General features: G+C 49.7%; 1 protein-coding gene across 1 annotated transcript in view; it reads left to right on the top strand.

The window, feature by feature from the left end:
* Positions 1 to 5819, top strand: part of LOC113404982 (uncharacterized protein KIAA0513-like) — a 37506-nt gene extending 31687 nt beyond the window's left edge. The window contains exons 10-12 of the mRNA XM_026663759.2: positions 421 to 501; positions 1518 to 1612; positions 2737 to 5819. Coding sequence (XP_026519544.1) covers positions 421 to 501; positions 1518 to 1612; positions 2737 to 2786 — 226 coding nt within the window. The 3' untranslated portion in view covers positions 2787 to 5819. The remainder of the gene's footprint in view (positions 1 to 420; positions 502 to 1517; positions 1613 to 2736) is intronic.
* Positions 5820 to 18416: the final 12597 nt, after the last annotated feature.

Raw genomic sequence — 18416 nt, 5'->3', positions numbered from 1 at the left:
CACCCCCAGTAACTGGCATTAAAGGCAGATTTCAGAGCTGCGTGTGGAAGGCACATGCTGATGTGTCCCGGCTGTCAAGCTCACCCTTTTGTCATCGGCGTAGGGACTCGTTTTCGTGTACAATAAAGCAAGGCACTGCAGATTTCCCTCACCACTGCAGGAAATGCCTACAGTGTTTGCCAGCTCCAGCCTAGGGACGGCTCAGCCGTTTGCCCAGAAGAGAGAGAGCAGGGCATGGAGGCAGGTGTTCTGCACCTGTGATCTCCTCCAGGCTGCCTTGATATGTTCTTCATCAGCTCCACAGTTCCTACAAGCCTGCTGCTGGGTCTCGGCAGCCAGCAGGGTTTGGATGGATGTGAGGGTGGGGAGGGGAGGCTGCACGGGGACTTCCTGCTACAAGATCTGTTCCTGTGGTTGCAGGGAGAAGTGGTGTCACATGACCCAGGAGGAGCGTGACGACAGCCTACGGTTTAACGAGAACATCACTTTTGGGCAGCTTGGGTAAGGCACGCGCTAATTGACTGATAACGCCTGCGTCTGGGTGGCCAGAAGGAGCCCGTCCGTTGTCGTCATGGACAAAATCTCAATAAAAAGAGATGGGGACAGAGCTGTGAAGCTTGGATCGGGGCCCGAGCATTCAGATTTAGGGCTTTGGGTCGGGTCTCTCTCTGATAACGAAGGACAGAAATTCAGTCTGTCTGAGGGGACGAACAGACTGACGCCAAAGCGAAGGGGTTGTTGGGCCGTTGGCATTTCCTTCCTTGATTAAACAGCTTTGGTGGTGGAGCCAAACGCTGTCCTGGAAATGCTGTCACTCCTGTATTGAGATTGTCCATTCATGGAAAACGCTGTAGTGGGGTTTTTTTAATCTATATAAAGATTCTCAGAATCAGCATTCTAGTGCCCAGGGTTTTCCAGCCCCTCTTCCTCATGCCTACCCCCTCCTAAATGCAAACACAAGGATTCTCCCGCCTTGATAGGAAGAAATCCACTAAGTTCCTCTCGCCCATGGCTCGGACTGGGATTGGAAGAACCCTCCCCTTTGCCCTTGTCACTCTTGTCAGGTGGGGGCTGAAATGGGGTTACCTTGATGGCTGCAGCGGGTGGGGGGAAGGGGGAGAGTTCAACATACACCCCCAGATTGGTGGGGAAGGTGAGAGGCTCTTTGCAGCCACCAGGGGGTGTACGCTGAACTCTAGAACAGGGGGCTTCACCTGTTCCAGACCAGGACCCCTGCCCCATGTAGCAATATGGGAAGGGCGGGGTATGCCCAACACACACACACCCCCGACGCCTGTTCCAACGCCCGAACTGTAAAGGAGGCCCAATCCCAACACCGCTGCCTTTTGGGGCGCTCCAGAGCCGAGCGCTGCAGTTAGGCCCGGCCCTACTGGCTAGTTAGTGAAGTGGGAGTGGGGAGTGGTGTGGTCCAGCCTGGGTTTCTCATGAGAGAAGGGCCGGGGGCTCCGCGGTGACTCTCGGCAGTGCCCGTGCCATGTATCTCTCCTCTTCCCCAGCACCTTCACTCACAACATGTTGGCGTTCGGCCTGAGCAAGAAGCTCTGCAACGACTTCCTGAAGAAGCAGGCCGTGATCGGCAACCTGGATGAAGGTAGGGCAGGCGCGGGGGCTGTGCGCTGGAGGGAGGGGAACATGGCTGGTGGGGAAGAGGTGGGGAAGTAATTGACTTCCAAGCTGGCTTCCATTCCCAGCGACAGGCGCATGCCAGGAGAATCAAATTGCAATGGCGGAAGAGAGGGCGTATCTGTTAAATACTGTGAGTATCCTGGGCAAAGAGCACTGGCTCCTCCTAATCTCTGGCAAACTCAGACTATTTCACCGTATTTTCACTGACGCGGTCTGAAATGCCTGGCATGTTTCTTAATGTACAGGGTGGGTCAGATTCAGAGTGCAGCGCCATTGGAGTCAATGGGGCCAGACCCCCAGATGGGGTCAATTGCTAAAGTGCCAGTGAAGTTAATGGTCCCAGATTCCCTGCTGGTGTGAACTGGTGCAGCTTCATTGGACTAAATAGGGCCAGATCGCCAGCTGGTGCAAATGGGCACCATGTCGTTGATTTCAATGGGGTTGGATCCCCAGCTGGGCTCAATTAATGTAGCTCAGGGCGATTACAGTGGAGAGATGCCACTTCACACCAGCTCCCAATCTAGCCGTGTGTACCGTTGGTTTGTTTACAGTTCAAGACTCACTTGGGGAAACTCCCCATCCAGTAGTTTTTAAACCAGGGGTCGGCAACGTTCGGCACGCGGCTTGCCAGGGTAAGCACCCTAGCGGGCCGGGCCAGTTTATTTACCTGCTGACGCGGCAGGTTCGGCCGATCGCGGCCCCCACTTGCCGCGGTTCGCCGTCCCAGGCCAATGGGGCCAGCGAGAAGCGGCGCGGGCGAGGGATAGCCCGGGACGGCGAACCGCGGCCAGTGGGGGCCACGATCGATCGAACCTGCCGCGTCAGCAGGTAAATAAACTAGCCTGGCCTGCCAGGGTGCTTACCCTGGCGAGCCACGTGCCGAACGTTGCCGACCCCTGTTCTAAACCAAATAAAAAACAAAAATGCTGGTACCTTGCTAGTTGTGTCACTGCCTTGATTTATTTAAAGAGCCCCCAGCACCCTTAGGACAGCATCTGCCCCACACGCGAGTACCACCGCCCCTCTCCTTTCATCTTATCAGAACGATAAACCGTGGCCTCACAATCTCATTGTCTCTTTGCATTGCAGAGCAAAACAAGCTGCTTACTGATCACATTGAGCAAATGGCTGCTGAATAGCCGTCTGGCCCGTGTCCGGCGTTTGGAGAGAGGCGGAGAGGCGCGGCAGTGGGTGTGGGTGCGGAGTGGGAGGACGACTCTTCCTCCTCAGAGACCACCCGCAGCTGAAGATGGGCTACGTAAAACCACCACAATAAACCTGCATGATTGTCAGCAAACCTTAGCGCTGCGCCGTGCAGCCCGTAGAGATAGGAGCTCAAACAAAACCAACCCTTTTCAGATGCTCCTTCGTCCCTGAGCCCCGTCACATTGTCCGAGTCGAATATTCCAAGAGGTGTTTTTGTCTGTAAAATGGAGTAACTGCTCAAGATCCCTGTGTGTTTGTGGGCTCGGGGAAGGGGCAGGATTGCTGTATCCCAGGCACCCAGGAGGTGCCTTGCACTGGCCATGCTGCTGAAAACTTTGTTTCCTGATGTGACTGCTTCAGTAGCCAACAGCTGATGAGGTCAAGAGATACTGTAGGCAGGGTGGGGGGTTGGATGTAAAGGGTGGGAATTAAATGGTAGCACTGCGTGCTTGTTACTTTAGAAGGTTGGTACCCAGTGGCCAATCCAGGTGAAAACAGGACTCTAAGCCCCCCCAGCTCAGAGATCAAGAGTTGTACCCTCCTTGTAGTGTGTCGTGCATTGAAAACTTATCCACAACAGCTGCACCCTGCGTTTTGTTCTGGCAGATGAGCAGCTGCTGCGGTAAGAACCAGCCTTGAGATCAGAGCGATCTGTCCCATCCTCTGGGTTGACCTACTGTTCTGCAGTGAGATGGGCTGATGCCCTGGCAGTTTGCACAGCCCTTCCAAAGGAAACGTTGATTGCTTCCATTATTGGGGCTAGAGAGGGAGAGAATTCTTTAGTGACAAAATCTGGGCAGATGGGACCGCTCTGGGAAAGGGTCGGAGACTGATTGTGGAGCCGCAGATAGTCTGATTTTTGTGTCAAAGTGCATTTTGTTATCTATCTGAAAACGTCCCTCTTGGTCTGGGCGATAGGCAGGCATGCAGAAACTCCTGCAGAACTTTCTGCTGCAGTCAGAGCAACGCAGTCACTGGCTAGCCAGCCCCCTCCTTCAATACAAAGATTCTTCCACGGTGACCCTTTGAGAACATTATTGTATTTGCTTCAAGGAAAGCGGGTGAAGTGTGTACATCTCAGTATGAGGGCAAATAAAGGAACTTCCTTAGTACGCTCGATAGACTGGTGGCAGCCTTGTTCAGGGGAATCTGTAGTGGTCCACAGCCGTCAGCTGGAGAGAGGAGGAGAGGGGCTGCTTTGCTTGGGTTCTGTTGGTAGAGATGGTGCATTTCCTCTTGCAGATTCTAAATTGCTCTGAAAATCCTCCAAGTGGCGCCTTCCCACCAGGAGATGCTCAGCAATGGCAGCTGCCCACTCCCCTAGAGCTTCCCCCCATGGCAGTTTGCTTGGTGGAGCCATGGAGTGTAGTTCAAGGCTTGGACATGGAAATAGATGGGATGAGAGTCTGGCCCCCAGATGGGGGAGTAACTCGGGGGCAGGAGACACACCACAAATGATTGGAGCATGGCGTGTCCTTGTGACTTGCCCCAGTATAAAATAAACCCAGGTTAATTTTCCTGTTAACCACCGCTTCCAGCCACCAGTTTTTCAGACGTACCAGACCAGACTGATGCACGTCTGTCTGTACTTTTAAATAACACTTCCAGTGCAGGTGCTAGGGAGTCACTCGGCCTCTGGGCTTTCTGCGTGCCAGGCGACAGATCGTGCTGGTCTTGTTCCAAGTGGAAACGAAATATTAATCTTCTTATTTTCCCACAAATTTAATCATCCTCCGTTCTCCTTCCTGACCCCTCCCATACCAATCAGCTTCATGAGCCATCCTGAAATGGCCTTTTGTAAATACTCATTTTATTCCTGGCCTTGTGACTCCAGCCTCCTGGATATATTGTAATCAGTAGAGCAGAGTACACAGACTTTCAGTTCTTTCCGGGTCCCTTGTTACCAGTGTGGCATGCAGCGTGCGTCAGTGAAGCTTGGGTGTCAAGTGTTTAGAGAGGGTTGGAGTGACTAGAATTATCCAGGTATAATGTCAGTGACTTTAAAAGAGGCCGCAGGCTTTACTATATAAACCTTTTTTTTGGTAGGGGCAGATGGCTCGATAAAAATGGGAACCTTGTAGCAAAACTCAGGGACCTTAGAGCTCAATGCTGGAATTTCTTCTAGAAAAGCCTTATGCAAGGGAAATGGGATTTCTTCTCCCGTGGGAATATAAGGCGTGTCGAAAGCCCATGTTAAAGGCTGTGGAGCACAGACACATGCAAAAGGCAGGCAAGCTTTGAGCCCCTTCACATGCTCGGTGGCTGTCAAACAAGGATTTACAGCCTAGTACACGCTAATTTACAATAGAAATCGTGCAGTTGTCTACATGAAATGCTGCTTGTGTTGTGGTGTTCAGGTGACCATTCTGCTGTGTGTGTTCAATGCTTTGTGTCCCCTCAAAAGTATTACCGTCGCTGAACTCTGTTTACATGAGCCTGCGTTTCAAGGGATGTTTGTCCGGGGCTGCTCTGTGCTGTCGGTTACGTACTGTAAGATTCATAGTGTCGCAGGTTTGTTTTAATGCTGCCTCTTGACTTGTTGGCCCTGCAGTGTAACTTCCTAAATCTATAGAAGGGTATTTAACATCGTGAGTGACCTCTCTGCCAATATTCCCAGTCATGTTGAGATTTTTAAGTATGCTGTGTGATTCTTCCTAGCCCCCAAAGCAAGCCAGTAATCGTAGACTGATGCTCAGGAAATGAAAAAAACGTCCTACGTAGATGTTTGTAAAAGTGCTAAAGTCTCCTCGGCGTGTCAGAAGCAGCGGCACTTGGAGTTGGGTATGCGACCAAATATTGTGGTGTTCATGAGCTCTGGGGCGGGTGATCCTTTTCCTGCAGATTGCAGATGCAGTAGATCTGCCTCTTCTGATCCATGCCAGTTTTGATGTGTCCGTGTTGTCGTCAGTTACTTACTACTAAGACTTGTTGTTCATCATGCGTTAATAGGAAAAGTCCGTGCTTCGGTCCTGGGTTAAAAGGCAGAATCCACAACTAAGTGCAAATGAGAGACATCCCAGAGCAGTCTAAGGAGAACGTGCTCTAGGGTGTTTTATTTTTTTGTTTTTGTTTTTTTGCAATATTAAGTGGGAACAGCTGAGTAGCACAAGGCAGCAAAGCCCTCTGTGTTCCCCACAGCTCCCAGAGTCGCCTCTCTTTGCCCATGCTATCTAGCTAACTCCCTTGACACCCACAGCCCACTTGCCAAGTGCACTCGCCCACTGTCACAATCCCCTGCCTCAGCCCTTTCAGGTCAGAGCTGCTTTGTGCCAAGTACACCTCCGGGGAATACTGGGCGAGCAGCCCTGGTCACTGCTCTCTTGCGAGGCTCCCGAGACTCCCCTCCCCTGTGGAATGCGGGAGAGCTGGGATAGTCAGGCTCCCAGAAAGCTTGGCAGATGCTTCCCAATAACCCCTCTCTCTCGCTCGGAGACACCCAAGGAGGGGGTAAGAGGGGAGTCGTGCCAGCGTTGCAGGGTGCTTGTCCCCACTTGGAAAAGAGGCAGACACCCTGGATCCAGTGGCCATCCATGACAGGTGGCCAGCCTGACTCATAGGGCTGTATCTCCTCTCCTGTGCCTGTCCAGCATATGGACGCAAAGGTCAGCTCCTTGCTTGCTGTTGGATTGGGAGCAGTCACCTTCCACCCCCACTCCCCCTCGGCTCCAGGGTCTCCAGAGTGCTCTGCTGGAAGAGAGGCTTGGTTCCCTGCTGAAGTTAAGTTAGGAGACCACTGTCTGCGGACCAGCCAGCTGGTTTGGAGGGAGATCTAGACTCCACTAGCCAGGGCCAGCAAAAGCACTCAAGCCATAAGCAAAACTTTAAGCATGTGACTAGACCTACTGACATCACATGATTAAAGTTGCACACATAGGTATGTAAGCACTAGGCTGGCTCAAAACCCCCAGCCCCGATGACCTTTCCCATCACTTGTTTTAGTTTATGAACTTTACCCCCTTTCTTCTTCAAAGCTGTGTCTTCGGGGGTAACCTCCTGCCCCTCAGCACCATGCAAGGTCATGTTGGCGCGATGAGGATTTTAATGTCGTGAGATTCATCTCCGTAGCAAGGAACTGCTGAGTCAAACCCTCCCCGTAATTACTGGCCTTGGGAGCTGCAGCACCTGTCTAAAAAAACAAACAAACTGTGACAGCCTTAAGGGTTCAGAAATGAGCTTTGCTCCGTAGCTTTTCCTTCCCCAGGCGCCCCAGCGCTAACCTCCAGATCCAAGTAGAAATGAGTTGACTTTGATGTGCGTCAGTGTCTCTGGTATAGGCTGAGCCGTGCGTTTCTGAGCCAGAGTAAATACAGTGATGAGTGGGGGGTTGGGGCAGCGGTGAGACCCATTCTAAAATCCCCTCTGTGCCGCATGGAGAAGGGGCTTTGGCAAAGTCAGTTCCAGGTTTGTGCTGCTCAAGCTGTGGAGGCTGGTTTTAGATTTCACCTTGGAGATGCAGTAGAAGTGATGAAGGCCCTCGTCTTCACTAGCCTGTCAGGGAAAGTAACCCCAGCCGAGATGACCAGCACCCCAAGACAGCGCTCAGCCTGGGAGAGAGAGTTTGACAAATTGGCCTGTTTTTCCCCTTTTGAGATCTCTCGAGACACACGAGGAATGATTGCAAACCTCCAACGTGGAATGAGAAGGGTTCCGATCTGTGCAAATACACAGGGGTTGAGCCCCTTGCTCTGAAGTGTGCGGCATTGCCAAGCATCTCAATTGTACACATTACTGTTGGTACCTAACCCCCGGGCGGACTCCTGTGGGACGTGCTTATCCGTAATTGTGCAAATGTGGTACTGAACTTGGGGGAAAGCCAGGCCCAAGAACTGGGAGCACACTCTCTGCTCCATCCTGGTTCCCAAAGGGGGGATGAATTTGAATGTTGCATCGCCTAACTAAAATTCTGTGATTGTTGCTTTCCCAAGGATTGGTGATATGGGATGTATTAGCCTAGAATTGTATTGTTTGGGGAGAAATCGCTGCTCTAGGAATGTAGCCTGCACTTAGAATTTTATTCTGCTTATTGGTGGGTTGATGGACATAGGGGCAGCTCCAGCAGTGAACTCTCCACCCTTGGCTGGTAGCGGATGATCGTCAAAGTGTAGCGTACAGTATGTCTGATCTCAATATCTCTCTCATTTTTTCCTTTCCTGAATTCTGCTGTTTTCTTCCAACACTAGAAAAGTTTAGCAGTGAAAATGTTATTTGCACGTGTATTTTTTCTAAAAAAAATATAAAAATTTAAAAAAACTAACGCAAATGCAAAGAAAATGTTTAAATGTATTGCCCCACGTTACAGAATGTTTGCTTCCATTGGGGTTCCAAATGCTGTATTTTACTCTTTATATAAATATAATTATATATATATTTGGTCTGAGTTTGACTTTGACACTGTATTTAACACTTACTGCCATATCATGTGTTAAGGGTGATTGTTAGACAATTGATGTGTTGTACTGGGATTATGTGACTTGATTTCCCAAGGGATCTTGGTTTAAGGATTTGTTTGAGAATATTTTAAGCCTGAAGACTGAGAGGGTTAAATAATGCATTCCTGTTTTGGACTGTGGTGAGGGATTGGAATAAATTGTCTGTAAACGCCCTTTCTCCCCACTCCCAATCAACTTCCTTACATTTAGCACATCACTGTATATTAAGCGTGAGGAGTGTTTTGGTTTTTGTAGCAATATCAGTGCATGAAGAAGCAATGTTCCCATTTCCCCCCCCCCTTCCCCATCTGATTATTTGCAATATTTCCCCATCTCTCATTCCATTCAGTCCCCCTTCTCACTTCTCCCTGTGCTAACCTACTTCTTACAAACGATAACGTTGTTGCACCTTTTTAAAGCATGAGCATTTGCCCTGGAGCTGTAGAGGCAACACAGCTTGATTTATTTTTTCCCTACACTGAATCTTTTTGAGAATGGCCTGAAGATCCCACAGTGGAGACGGGATTCTGTAGAAGCCCCAGGACGTTTCACTTTGCTGTATTTTAAAAAGCAATTATTCAATGTTAAGATATAAAAGGAATTTCCCTTGAATAATGGGCTTTGGCTTTCATACTCCCCCTGCTGTTTAGCAAATCTAACCCAGGAAGCTTATTTAAAACTCTTCTATCCACATAGGGAATAAGCTACAAAATTAGCCTTGCAAACCTATTTCCATATCGTTTCCATACATCTGCCACCTCTTCCCCCCGCCTGTAAAAATGGTAATGATCCTCGCCAGTAAAATCGGTTCCCAGATGATGCTTTGCATATACAATAGGCTAGAACAAAACTGAGCATAAGATTTCCTTTGCAAGACATCTCCGTCCCCAGCTACCACCGTGTGTGCACATGGGCCCAGACACCTGATGCAACTTGTCCTCTTCTCTCAATGGTGGGGCTATAAAATATTTCCTGGGGGAGAGGGTGGGAGGAAAACAGTTTCCAATGGGAACAGGAGTTCTGCACTTCTAGGTGTCTGGTTCAAATCTAGCCTGACTGGTGGGTAGTGGCAAGTCTCCTCCCCTTTTTGTCGGCTGTTCAGTGACTAGTGTGAAACAAATTGGTATAGATCCCAGATCTCCTGCATTCCAGTGCAGTGCTCTACCCACTAAACCAGCCTGCCTCCTTACAGATCGTTTTGTTCAGGGAACTAGTAATAAGCCATACCGGCAAAATAACTTTTGCTAGTGTAAACTGTGCCCCCACAATGAGGTTTTACTGGACTAGCCACACTGCCAAACCCTTTCTAGGGTATGTCCACACTGCATATGGAGGTCTGGTCGCCGTGCAGGCAGGTACACCCACATTAGCTAGCAACGAGTAACAATAGCAGTGCAGGAGCAGTGGCACAGACCCAGCATGGCCTAGCAACTCGAGTATTTAGCCAGGGTCCTGGGCAGGCTTGTACGGGGGCAGCTAGCCCTCACTAGGACCTAGATTGCAGCTAGCGTGGGTGTGCCTGTTCTTGCTGCAGCCAGGCCTTCACCTTGTGGTGTAGTTGTACCTGTCATGTAGACAAGATCATTTCTTAGCAGTATCAAAACTATGCACAATGTCATGAGTACCTTGCCGCTAAAGACCAGACTACTTTCAAATCGGAGTCCCTGGTGTTCTGTGGCATTTCTAGGACTGATTTGTGTAGTCTCACATTAAGGAAGACGGAATAATTACGAGGAGAATAACAAACAGCTGCCACAGTTTTATGACCATCCTTAGGGCACTATATATATTTCACAGTTAGGGGAGTGGGGAAATAGATCGACTTGCAGCCTTTGCTTAAACATTTTATAGGACTTTTTCTACATGGAGAAATTTGGTCATGGTCTGATTACTGTTCAAAAATAGGCAAATGCAGATGTGAGAGCTCACAGTGTGACAGATAATGCCTTTTATTGCTGATCACTGATTGGTTACTCACCACTTCACAGCAGAAACCAATCCATGTTCTATAAGAAAGTCCGTGTATCTTAAAACCTCTGTAATCCAGCATGAGTGTGGAGAGCAGCTTGGTTTTCCACTCTGCCTATGGCCAAGTAAAAAAAAAAAAATGGATCAGTCTGAGAGGCAGGTTCTATCTTCCAATATACGTGCACTGTTAGGCAAGCCACTCCAATGCTCGTGACTTTCAGCTCCTGACACACTCCCCCGAGTCACATGAGGCATGGCATGGTAGTGGCATGGACACACCGATCCCATTTCTACAGCACAGGGTGTATGTAACCAGGAGCTTGGTTCTGCTTTGGGGCAGTCCCGGGCAATAGGCTTCCTACAGGAACTGGGAAGTTGTTCGGAAGCCTGTCTGGATAGACGTGAGTGTTTATTTAAGGAGGCACAGCCCAATATTTGTTGGCTACTGTATTTTGTATAGGAAATGCCCTGATTCTTCCAGACAGCAGATGCCCCAGTATCACTTTCCCGGGCACGGGGGAAGCAAGATTCAAAACCCATTGAAGTAGATGGGAGTATTTCAATTAATGTGGCCCTAGATCTTTCCCTGGGCCACGCTGCTAAGGGCTGAAGCCAAGTATAAACATACTGGCTGCCTAGAATTCTGCTTCTCACTTTGACCATGGGGCCAGACGGTTGGACTTCATCTGAACACCAGCAGAGCTTCCACGTGAGACCAGCTTCTTTTCCATGTAACTGACTCGCTCGAGGATGCGTAGCCACACATTTGATAGAGGGCCCTTACTTTCTAAAGTGAGACTAATCTTTGCTCTGTTTTGTCCATGGCACATACTGGGAGGGGACACAAATTGAGAAGGGAAGCTGGATTTGGTAACTTTCAAAGTTCTGGGTCCATTTTCCTGTTCCGCTCATTCAAATCAACAATAATAAGAGAGGTCGGAAATTGAAGGTGCTTTTTGCACGAGAGAACTCTTGTACAGCAAAGATAGGAGGGGATGTTTGTTCTAGGGTGACCGGATGTCCTGATTTTATAGGGACAGTTCCGATTTTGGGGTCTCTTTCTTATATAGGCTCCTATTACCCCCACCCGCGTCCCAATTTTTCACATTTGCTGTCTGGTCACCCTAGTTTGTTCCCCTAGGGGGAAAACAACGGGAGATTGTCTATGCTCAGTAGAACTGTCGGGGAGGCCCGGTTCCCCCACAGTACAATAGTTCCCTGATCTGTCTGACTTTAGCTTGGTCCCAGGACCAGGTAACAATATGCTTAGGTCCCATCTGCACTGCAGTCTAGTTATGCTGTCCCCTGAGGTAGTTGTATTTGTAGCATCAGCAGGACGTGACTAGAAACTGTCTTTGCACAACACAAGTGTTCACAGTACAGTGTCTCTGACCAGCTGTGGTAAGGAGTCTTCCCCCTTGAGAATGGTATTGTAAAATCCAGTTATAGACTTTCTACAGGTAGTTCCTAACTCTACCCCCTTTTGGTGGGAACTTGGCCTGCTTCCCTTGCCCATGCGACCTGTGACCTTTCCGCCCTTTGGATAAGATGGGATGTGTGTTCAGTACAAAAGCCTACCGGGGAGGGGGAAGTGCCTGCCTGTTGAGTTCAGTCTCTCCCTGCGCTCTGCCCTCTATTGAAATGCTGTGGTTTCTCTCCCATAAATGACCTTTCCCTGCACACCACCCTTGGGCACCGGCTGAAAGCAAGAAGCTGAACATGCTGCTCCTAGGGCTTTGCAAGCTGATGGCCGTGCTGGCCCTGGGGGGCGTGCAGTTGCCACTGGCCCCCACCCGAGCTGCTGCAGAGGAGTGTGAGCCCCTTGTGGCGAGGGAAGGAGATCTGTACGTGCTGGGGCTGTTCAGAGTCTGCGACACCGAGCCGGACAGTTTTGAGTAAGACGATGTGGAGTCTCCGAGCTCCCTAACCAGCCCTGTCTTTGCTGGGGATGTGCGGTGGGGTAGTGGGAAGTAAGCAATGTGAGGACAGTAAGCCAGGTAGCTGGGCTAAGACAGATGGGCCAGCTGGGGTTTTCCAGGCAGGGGAAGATGCATGGCTGGGTTGTGGGGGGATCGCTGCTATGGGCTAACTCTGATTGTCCAGCAGTTCTGGGGAAAGACAATTCAGCAGGGGATGAAAAGTCAAGTGCCCAGTTCCGTGATTTCTTTACTCCTCTCAGCGAAGCTGTTAATGAACTGTTGCTGGTGACTTTTAACCCTTGACTACAGAGCAATCGATGGCCACCAGGGAGTGGCCCAACCATCTGGTTTGTCACCTCTAGGTGCCCCGGAGCTGCAGGTCCAAATCCCATTGGGAGACAACCTGGCTCTTTGTTCTGCTGAAGCAGACATGCTGAGTATTTCAGATGAGACCTTACAAACCCAAATCCTGCCTAGTCTGTGTGGATAGCAATGAACCTGTGAAGTTTTTCCATATACATAGGAATTCCCCCGCTGTCCTTGGCCAAAATTGCCACCAGCCCATCCTGCTACCTAATATGATATGTACCAGCAGGCTGCTGCTTTATGGCTTTCCACTCCAGAAGTAGCTGCATTTCAGTGGTGTATGATGTCGTTCCCTTGTGTGTATAGGCTCCATTTACATGAAAGTTGCATCTAAAAATATCATTATTACTCTCCTGTTTGCCTGACTCTGGTGGCCTTATTGGAGGCATCATGCTGGCTGTTTTGGCCATGTTGGTTTAGCTATTAACTGTGTATACACAGCAGTCATTCAGGGCAAGGTGTCCCAGGGACATGGCCCTGTAGCGTCTCTAGTATTGTATGTCAAATTTCCTTGCAGGGGGAGATTGGTACAGAATCAGGTTCCCCTCTAAGCAAGTTACTTGCTACCTTAGATGCTAAGACCCAGAGACACCAGCCCTGTGAAAGAAAAAGCAAAGATTCTTAAGGAGAGATCAGTAGGAGTCCTGGATTAGGAAGCCTGTATTTCCCAGTGGAAATCACGCCCCAGGAGATCTGCCAGGTCATTCGCAGCATGGATTTTACACAGCCTTACACAGCGGCCTGTTTTGCTTTGATTCCCAGTCTCCAGCTGTACGTCCTTGCCCAGGCGTTCAGGTTTGCCGTGCAGCATGCCAGCCCAGATGGGGCTGGCTCCTTGGGGTATAAGCTGGTTACGTACTGCGAGCAGCCCCCGGGCTGCTCTGAGAAGATCCTCGACGAAATGGACAGGGCTCACAGGGAAGGAGCACAAACCGTTGTGACTATCTTCTATGCAGGCACGGAGCCAGCACGCTCGCTCTTCGTTAACGTGCTGCAGGTGAGTGATGGCCTATGCCAATTAACGGCAGGCAGAGGAAGGAAAGCATGCCAAGCAGCTGCTGGGAGGGATGATACCCTCCCCCCCGATAACCTTACTGTAGGGTGACCAGATGTCCCGATTTTATAGGACAGTCCCAATGTTTGGGTCTTTTTCTTATATAGGTGCCTATTACCCCCCACCCCCGTCCCGATTTTTCACACTTGCTGGCTGGTCAACATACCTTCCTGCAGCCCCTTCCACCCACTGCTGCTTCTTTCTTATGCCGGGACGCCGGGGGGGGGCAAGTGGGGCAATTTGGACGCGGCGTGCTGAGGCTCCGGGAGAGGGGGGAGGCAGGGGTAAGTGGCATGGTAAGGGGGCCAGGGCCGGGGTGGTGGGGTTGGATAAGGGGTGGGGAGTCCCAGGGACAGGGAGGGGGCAGAGGTTCTGTGGGGGGGGTCAGGGGACAAGGAACGGGGGGTTGGATCGTGGGCGTTCTGGGGATCTGTCAGGACTCGGCGGGGGGGTGGATAGGGAGCAGGGGGGATTTGTGCGGGGTGGGGTCCTGGGGTGGTGGTTGGGGGGGATCTCGGGGGGGCGGTCAGGGGACAAGGAGCAGGATGGGTCGGGGATTCTGAGGGGGGCAGGAACTGGGTGGTGGTCAGATAGGGGTCAGGGCCAGGCTGTTTGGGGAGGCACAGCCTTCCCTACCCTAAAGCTCATTCAGCAGTTTGAGGCTTGCAGACAGCTATTTAACACAAAGAGCCAAGCTGTTCTCTTTTCCCTTAGGGCTACCATCCCTTTCACGTCTCAAATGCCAAATTATAGTCCACATTTCATTTCAGTGCCACAGGGAGATTCATGTCAGGGGAGGGGAGCTTCATTGAAAATTAGCCACTTTAGATTAACAGTGATAGAGCCAAGAGAGCCATGGGGGATGGATCACATGAGAAGAGCAATATCGTACACCACCTACCTCCTTCCCAACCCTACCAAGGGAGACCCCCCCTGCATTCCCCGAGGCTCCAGAGGGGTTAATTCAGTGGTTCTCAAACTTTTGTACTGGTGACCCCTTTCACATAGCAAACCTCTGAGTGCGACCCCCCCCCTTATAAATTAAAAACACTTTTTAATATATTTAACACCATTATAAATGCTGGAGGCAGGGTTTGAGGTGGAGGCTGACAGCTTGCGACCCCCAGTAATAACCTCGTGACCCCCTGAGGGGTCCTGACCCCCAGTTTGAGAACCCCTGGGTTAATTTAATTTTAGCACCCTGTGTCCATTCACAGGCATGTGCTATTTTGAGCATTTCAGTTTTCACAACATAGGCTCATCCCAGATTCTGGAACAAGCTCAAATGCTCAGTTCGTGGAGTATGTACATAGTCTATACTAAAGACAAACCCACAGTAATCGTCTCCAGTTTGTGAGGGACCCCATGGAGCCAGTCTCTAGGAAACAGATAAATTCATGGAGGTTAAGTCCATTAATGGCTATTAGCCAGGATAGGTAAGGAATGGTGTCCCTAGACTCTGTTTGTCAGAGGGTGGAGGTGGATGGCAGGAGAGAGATCACTTGATCCTTACCTGTTAGGTTCACTCCCTCTGGGGCACTTGGCATTGGCCACTGTCGGTAGACAGGATACTGGGCTGGATGGACCTTTGGTCTGACCCAGTATGGCCGTTCTTATGTTCTAAGCTAAATGAACCCAAAGTTCTGGAGACAGATATGAGTCAAGGACGCCAGCAGAGTATCAGAAACCTGGAAAAGTCTCTGACTGGATGGGCTCCGGCGTTCGGTCACAAGCTGAGGTGGTTCAAAAGTTCTGGATTTTTTTTAAGCAGAATTTTTGTATTGTTTCTTTAAACAATCAAACACAGCAAGCAACAAATATTTGGCCACACACTTCTGAAACCCCAAGCCATGTTCGGGTTTTGGCAGGCTAATTTCAGCTTTTCAATTAAAAAAAACCACAACAAATTTTGAAGGAAAGCAGACATTGTCCGTGATTTTTTCTACTTTTTAAAACCCCCTAGTTTTTGATCCAAAAAAAAAGTTTTGACGGAAAATATTTGTCCAACCCTTTTAATGAGCTTTAGTGCCTTTTAGCACTAGCTGATGCTGAGAACCAGTGATACCTTGTAAAGGTGACTTGAAAAGAAGTTTTCTCAAAACTGGGTTTGTGCCGAGATGCGGAAGGTTTTTAAATGTTTATTTTTCCCAGGGCCGCCCGGCGGGGGAGGGCAAGTGGGGCAATTTGCCCCAGGCCCAGCAGGGGCCCCCACGAGAATATAGTATTCTATAGTATTACAACTTTTTTTTATGGAAGGAGCCCCGGAAATTGCTTTGCCCCAGGCCCCCTGAATCCTCTGGGCGGCCCTGCTCTTACGCAGTGTTAATTCTGATTTACTGTAATTAGTTTAAGAGCGCCAATAAAGGTCTCAAGTTCTAATGTTCAGCCACTAAAAACCAGAGGTTAATTACAGAGCCCACGCCAGCTCTATTACTTACAGGCTACATCTACACTACAGGGGGGAGTCGATTTAAGATACGCAAATTCAGCTACGTGAATAGCGTAGCTGAATTCGACGTATCACAGCCGACTTACCCCGTTGTGAGGACGGCGGCAAAATCGACTTCTGCGGCTTTTTGTCGGCGGCGCTTACTACCACCTCCCCTGGTGGAGTTAGAGCGCCGATTCGGGGATCGATTGTCGCGTCCCGACGGGACGCGATAAATCGATCCCCGAGAGGTCGATTTCTACCCGCCGATTCAGGCGGGTAGTATAGACCAGACCACAACCTGAGAGCAGGGAGCGGTGGTTTGCCCCAGCTTTCCTCTCTTGTGGGATAAAATGAATGCCTTGTCTCCAGGCTGTGTGGCGTTGTACTGCATCTCTAGTACGGCTATTAAGAACTTCCCAGTGCTCCTGTGTCTGGGGGTCCTGAGTATTAATAATGAAAGTGATTCTAGATGGCTTTGTCTTTTAAAAACCTCGTCAGATTTATGGCTGTTAGATCAGCCCTGCTCTGTCACAATCTCTCTATCCATTAATCACCATAACTTCACACCGATCAAGTCCCGTCACCACAACTTCTGCCACTCTGCCAAGAACAAGGGAGGCAGTTTCCATTATCAACCAGCTAATGATTTCTGTAATCCCATCCTTTTAAGCCAGAGAGACTTTTACTCTCGCTGAGAGACGTTGTCTGCAAGGCAGTACCCAGCATGCTCTGCCAGCCCTCAGCTGCTCCAGGGCAGCACTGGTAAATTTAAGAGAAAAAGTGGAAAGTTTGATGGTGGCAGTGCTCAATTTGTGCCAGATCTTGGCAGTTCATAGCCGCGGCACCTGTGGGCTTGGCATATGAAAGTGTAAAAAAAATAAAAAATTGCTTGAGCCCCGTCACCTTGTTCATTACAAATTAAGCACTGGATGGCAGCATGGAAAGTCTGGGTCTGTTCAGATCTGCAGTGTGCTGTGCAACGCAGAGCCATGGATCATACCCCTCTGTTAGACGCCTTCAGTGTATGCTGGGTTAGTCACAGCCCTTCTCTCTGCTCTCCCCTGTTCCCAGACATGGTACCTCCGGTTTGAGAAGCGGAAAAGTTGCTGTAATTCAGTGTCCAACTGATGCAAGATTTTTTTTTTTAAGGTGGAAATTAACCTTTCCCAGATTCGAATCCACCGCTCCACGCTAAAGATGAATTTCAGAGGTGCCTTGCCAAGCATCCTGGGACTGCTGAAAGCTTTCCAGTGGAACGTGGTTGGCTTCATTCATCGGTATGAGTTAGAAGCCAGGGATGTCATTGCTGGCCTTGAACAAAGCGACCGAGGGGAGATATGCATCGAATTTACAGAGCAGAGCGTCTTTGATGGTCGGAAACTGATGGATAAGGTTTCCTCCTCCAAATCAAACGTCACACTGGTGATGGACGAGTCTGCTCTGTATTACATGTCAAGGGCAGGGCAAGAGGAAAACCGTACCACGGAGAAACACATCATTCACTGCTGCTATGGGGTCACTTTTGGACTTGCTGGGTTAGAGTATAAAGTTTTCCAGGGAATGTGGTCTCTGCACCAGAGGCCTCGCCTGGTTCCTGGGTTTCTTGACTATCTGCTGGACATGAATACACACCCGTCTGCAAATGCAACCGTTGGGTATCTGTTCCGCAAGGTGTGTCACCAGTGCACAGCCAACCCCAGCTCAGAGAACCCCTGCAGGAACTTCAATAGCCCTGGGCCAGTCAACATCAGTGCGGCACGTTTAAGCCATCATGAGCCAGACATTTGCCTCAGAGCTCCAGCTATTAACATGTGCCATTTGTGCCTGGACCGCTTAGCCTATCTGGATGTCATCTTCATCATGGATTTGTTCATGCAAAAGCTAGCGAGAGCGATAGAAGAGCTGTCCCAGAATTACCCGCCATCCCGGCCACAGAACAGCTCTGACTTCAATAGAGAACAGGTACCATTTCACACTACAAAACTACCTTCAACAATTGGTTTCTTAGCCACACCATGGAACAGCCAACTGAAAGCGCTAATTCTGAGCCCCATGGCAGCGTCTGTGCTAAACTGCACATGATGCTGCTTGTTATAATTATACCCCAGTACGACTAATTTGGCTGGGGTTTTTATTTTTTTTTTCAGATTTGTGAATGTGGCAAACATGAATGTCCAGCGAATTGTGCCGCTGTGACTGTATTTCAACCAAAACAGTCTCAAAGATGCCACTGGGCTTAAATGGCCAAGCACGTGCTTCAATATCATTGATTCTTTACATCCCGTAATACTAGAGGGAGCAGCAAACCAGTGTGTTTCTCTCTACTTGTAGTAGCATCTTTGGTACACAGAGACGTGTCTTCTGGCTCTGTTTAATTTGCGCAGCTGGTGTCCAAG

This window comes from Terrapene carolina, unplaced genomic scaffold, assembly GCF_002925995.2.
Source record: "Terrapene carolina triunguis isolate 2854851 unplaced genomic scaffold, T_m_triunguis-2.0 Scaffold33911, whole genome shotgun sequence".
Lineage (NCBI taxonomy): Eukaryota > Metazoa > Chordata > Testudines > Emydidae > Terrapene > Terrapene triunguis.
Note: the sequence above shows the minus strand (reverse complement) of the source record. Positions and strands in the feature narration are given on the sequence as shown.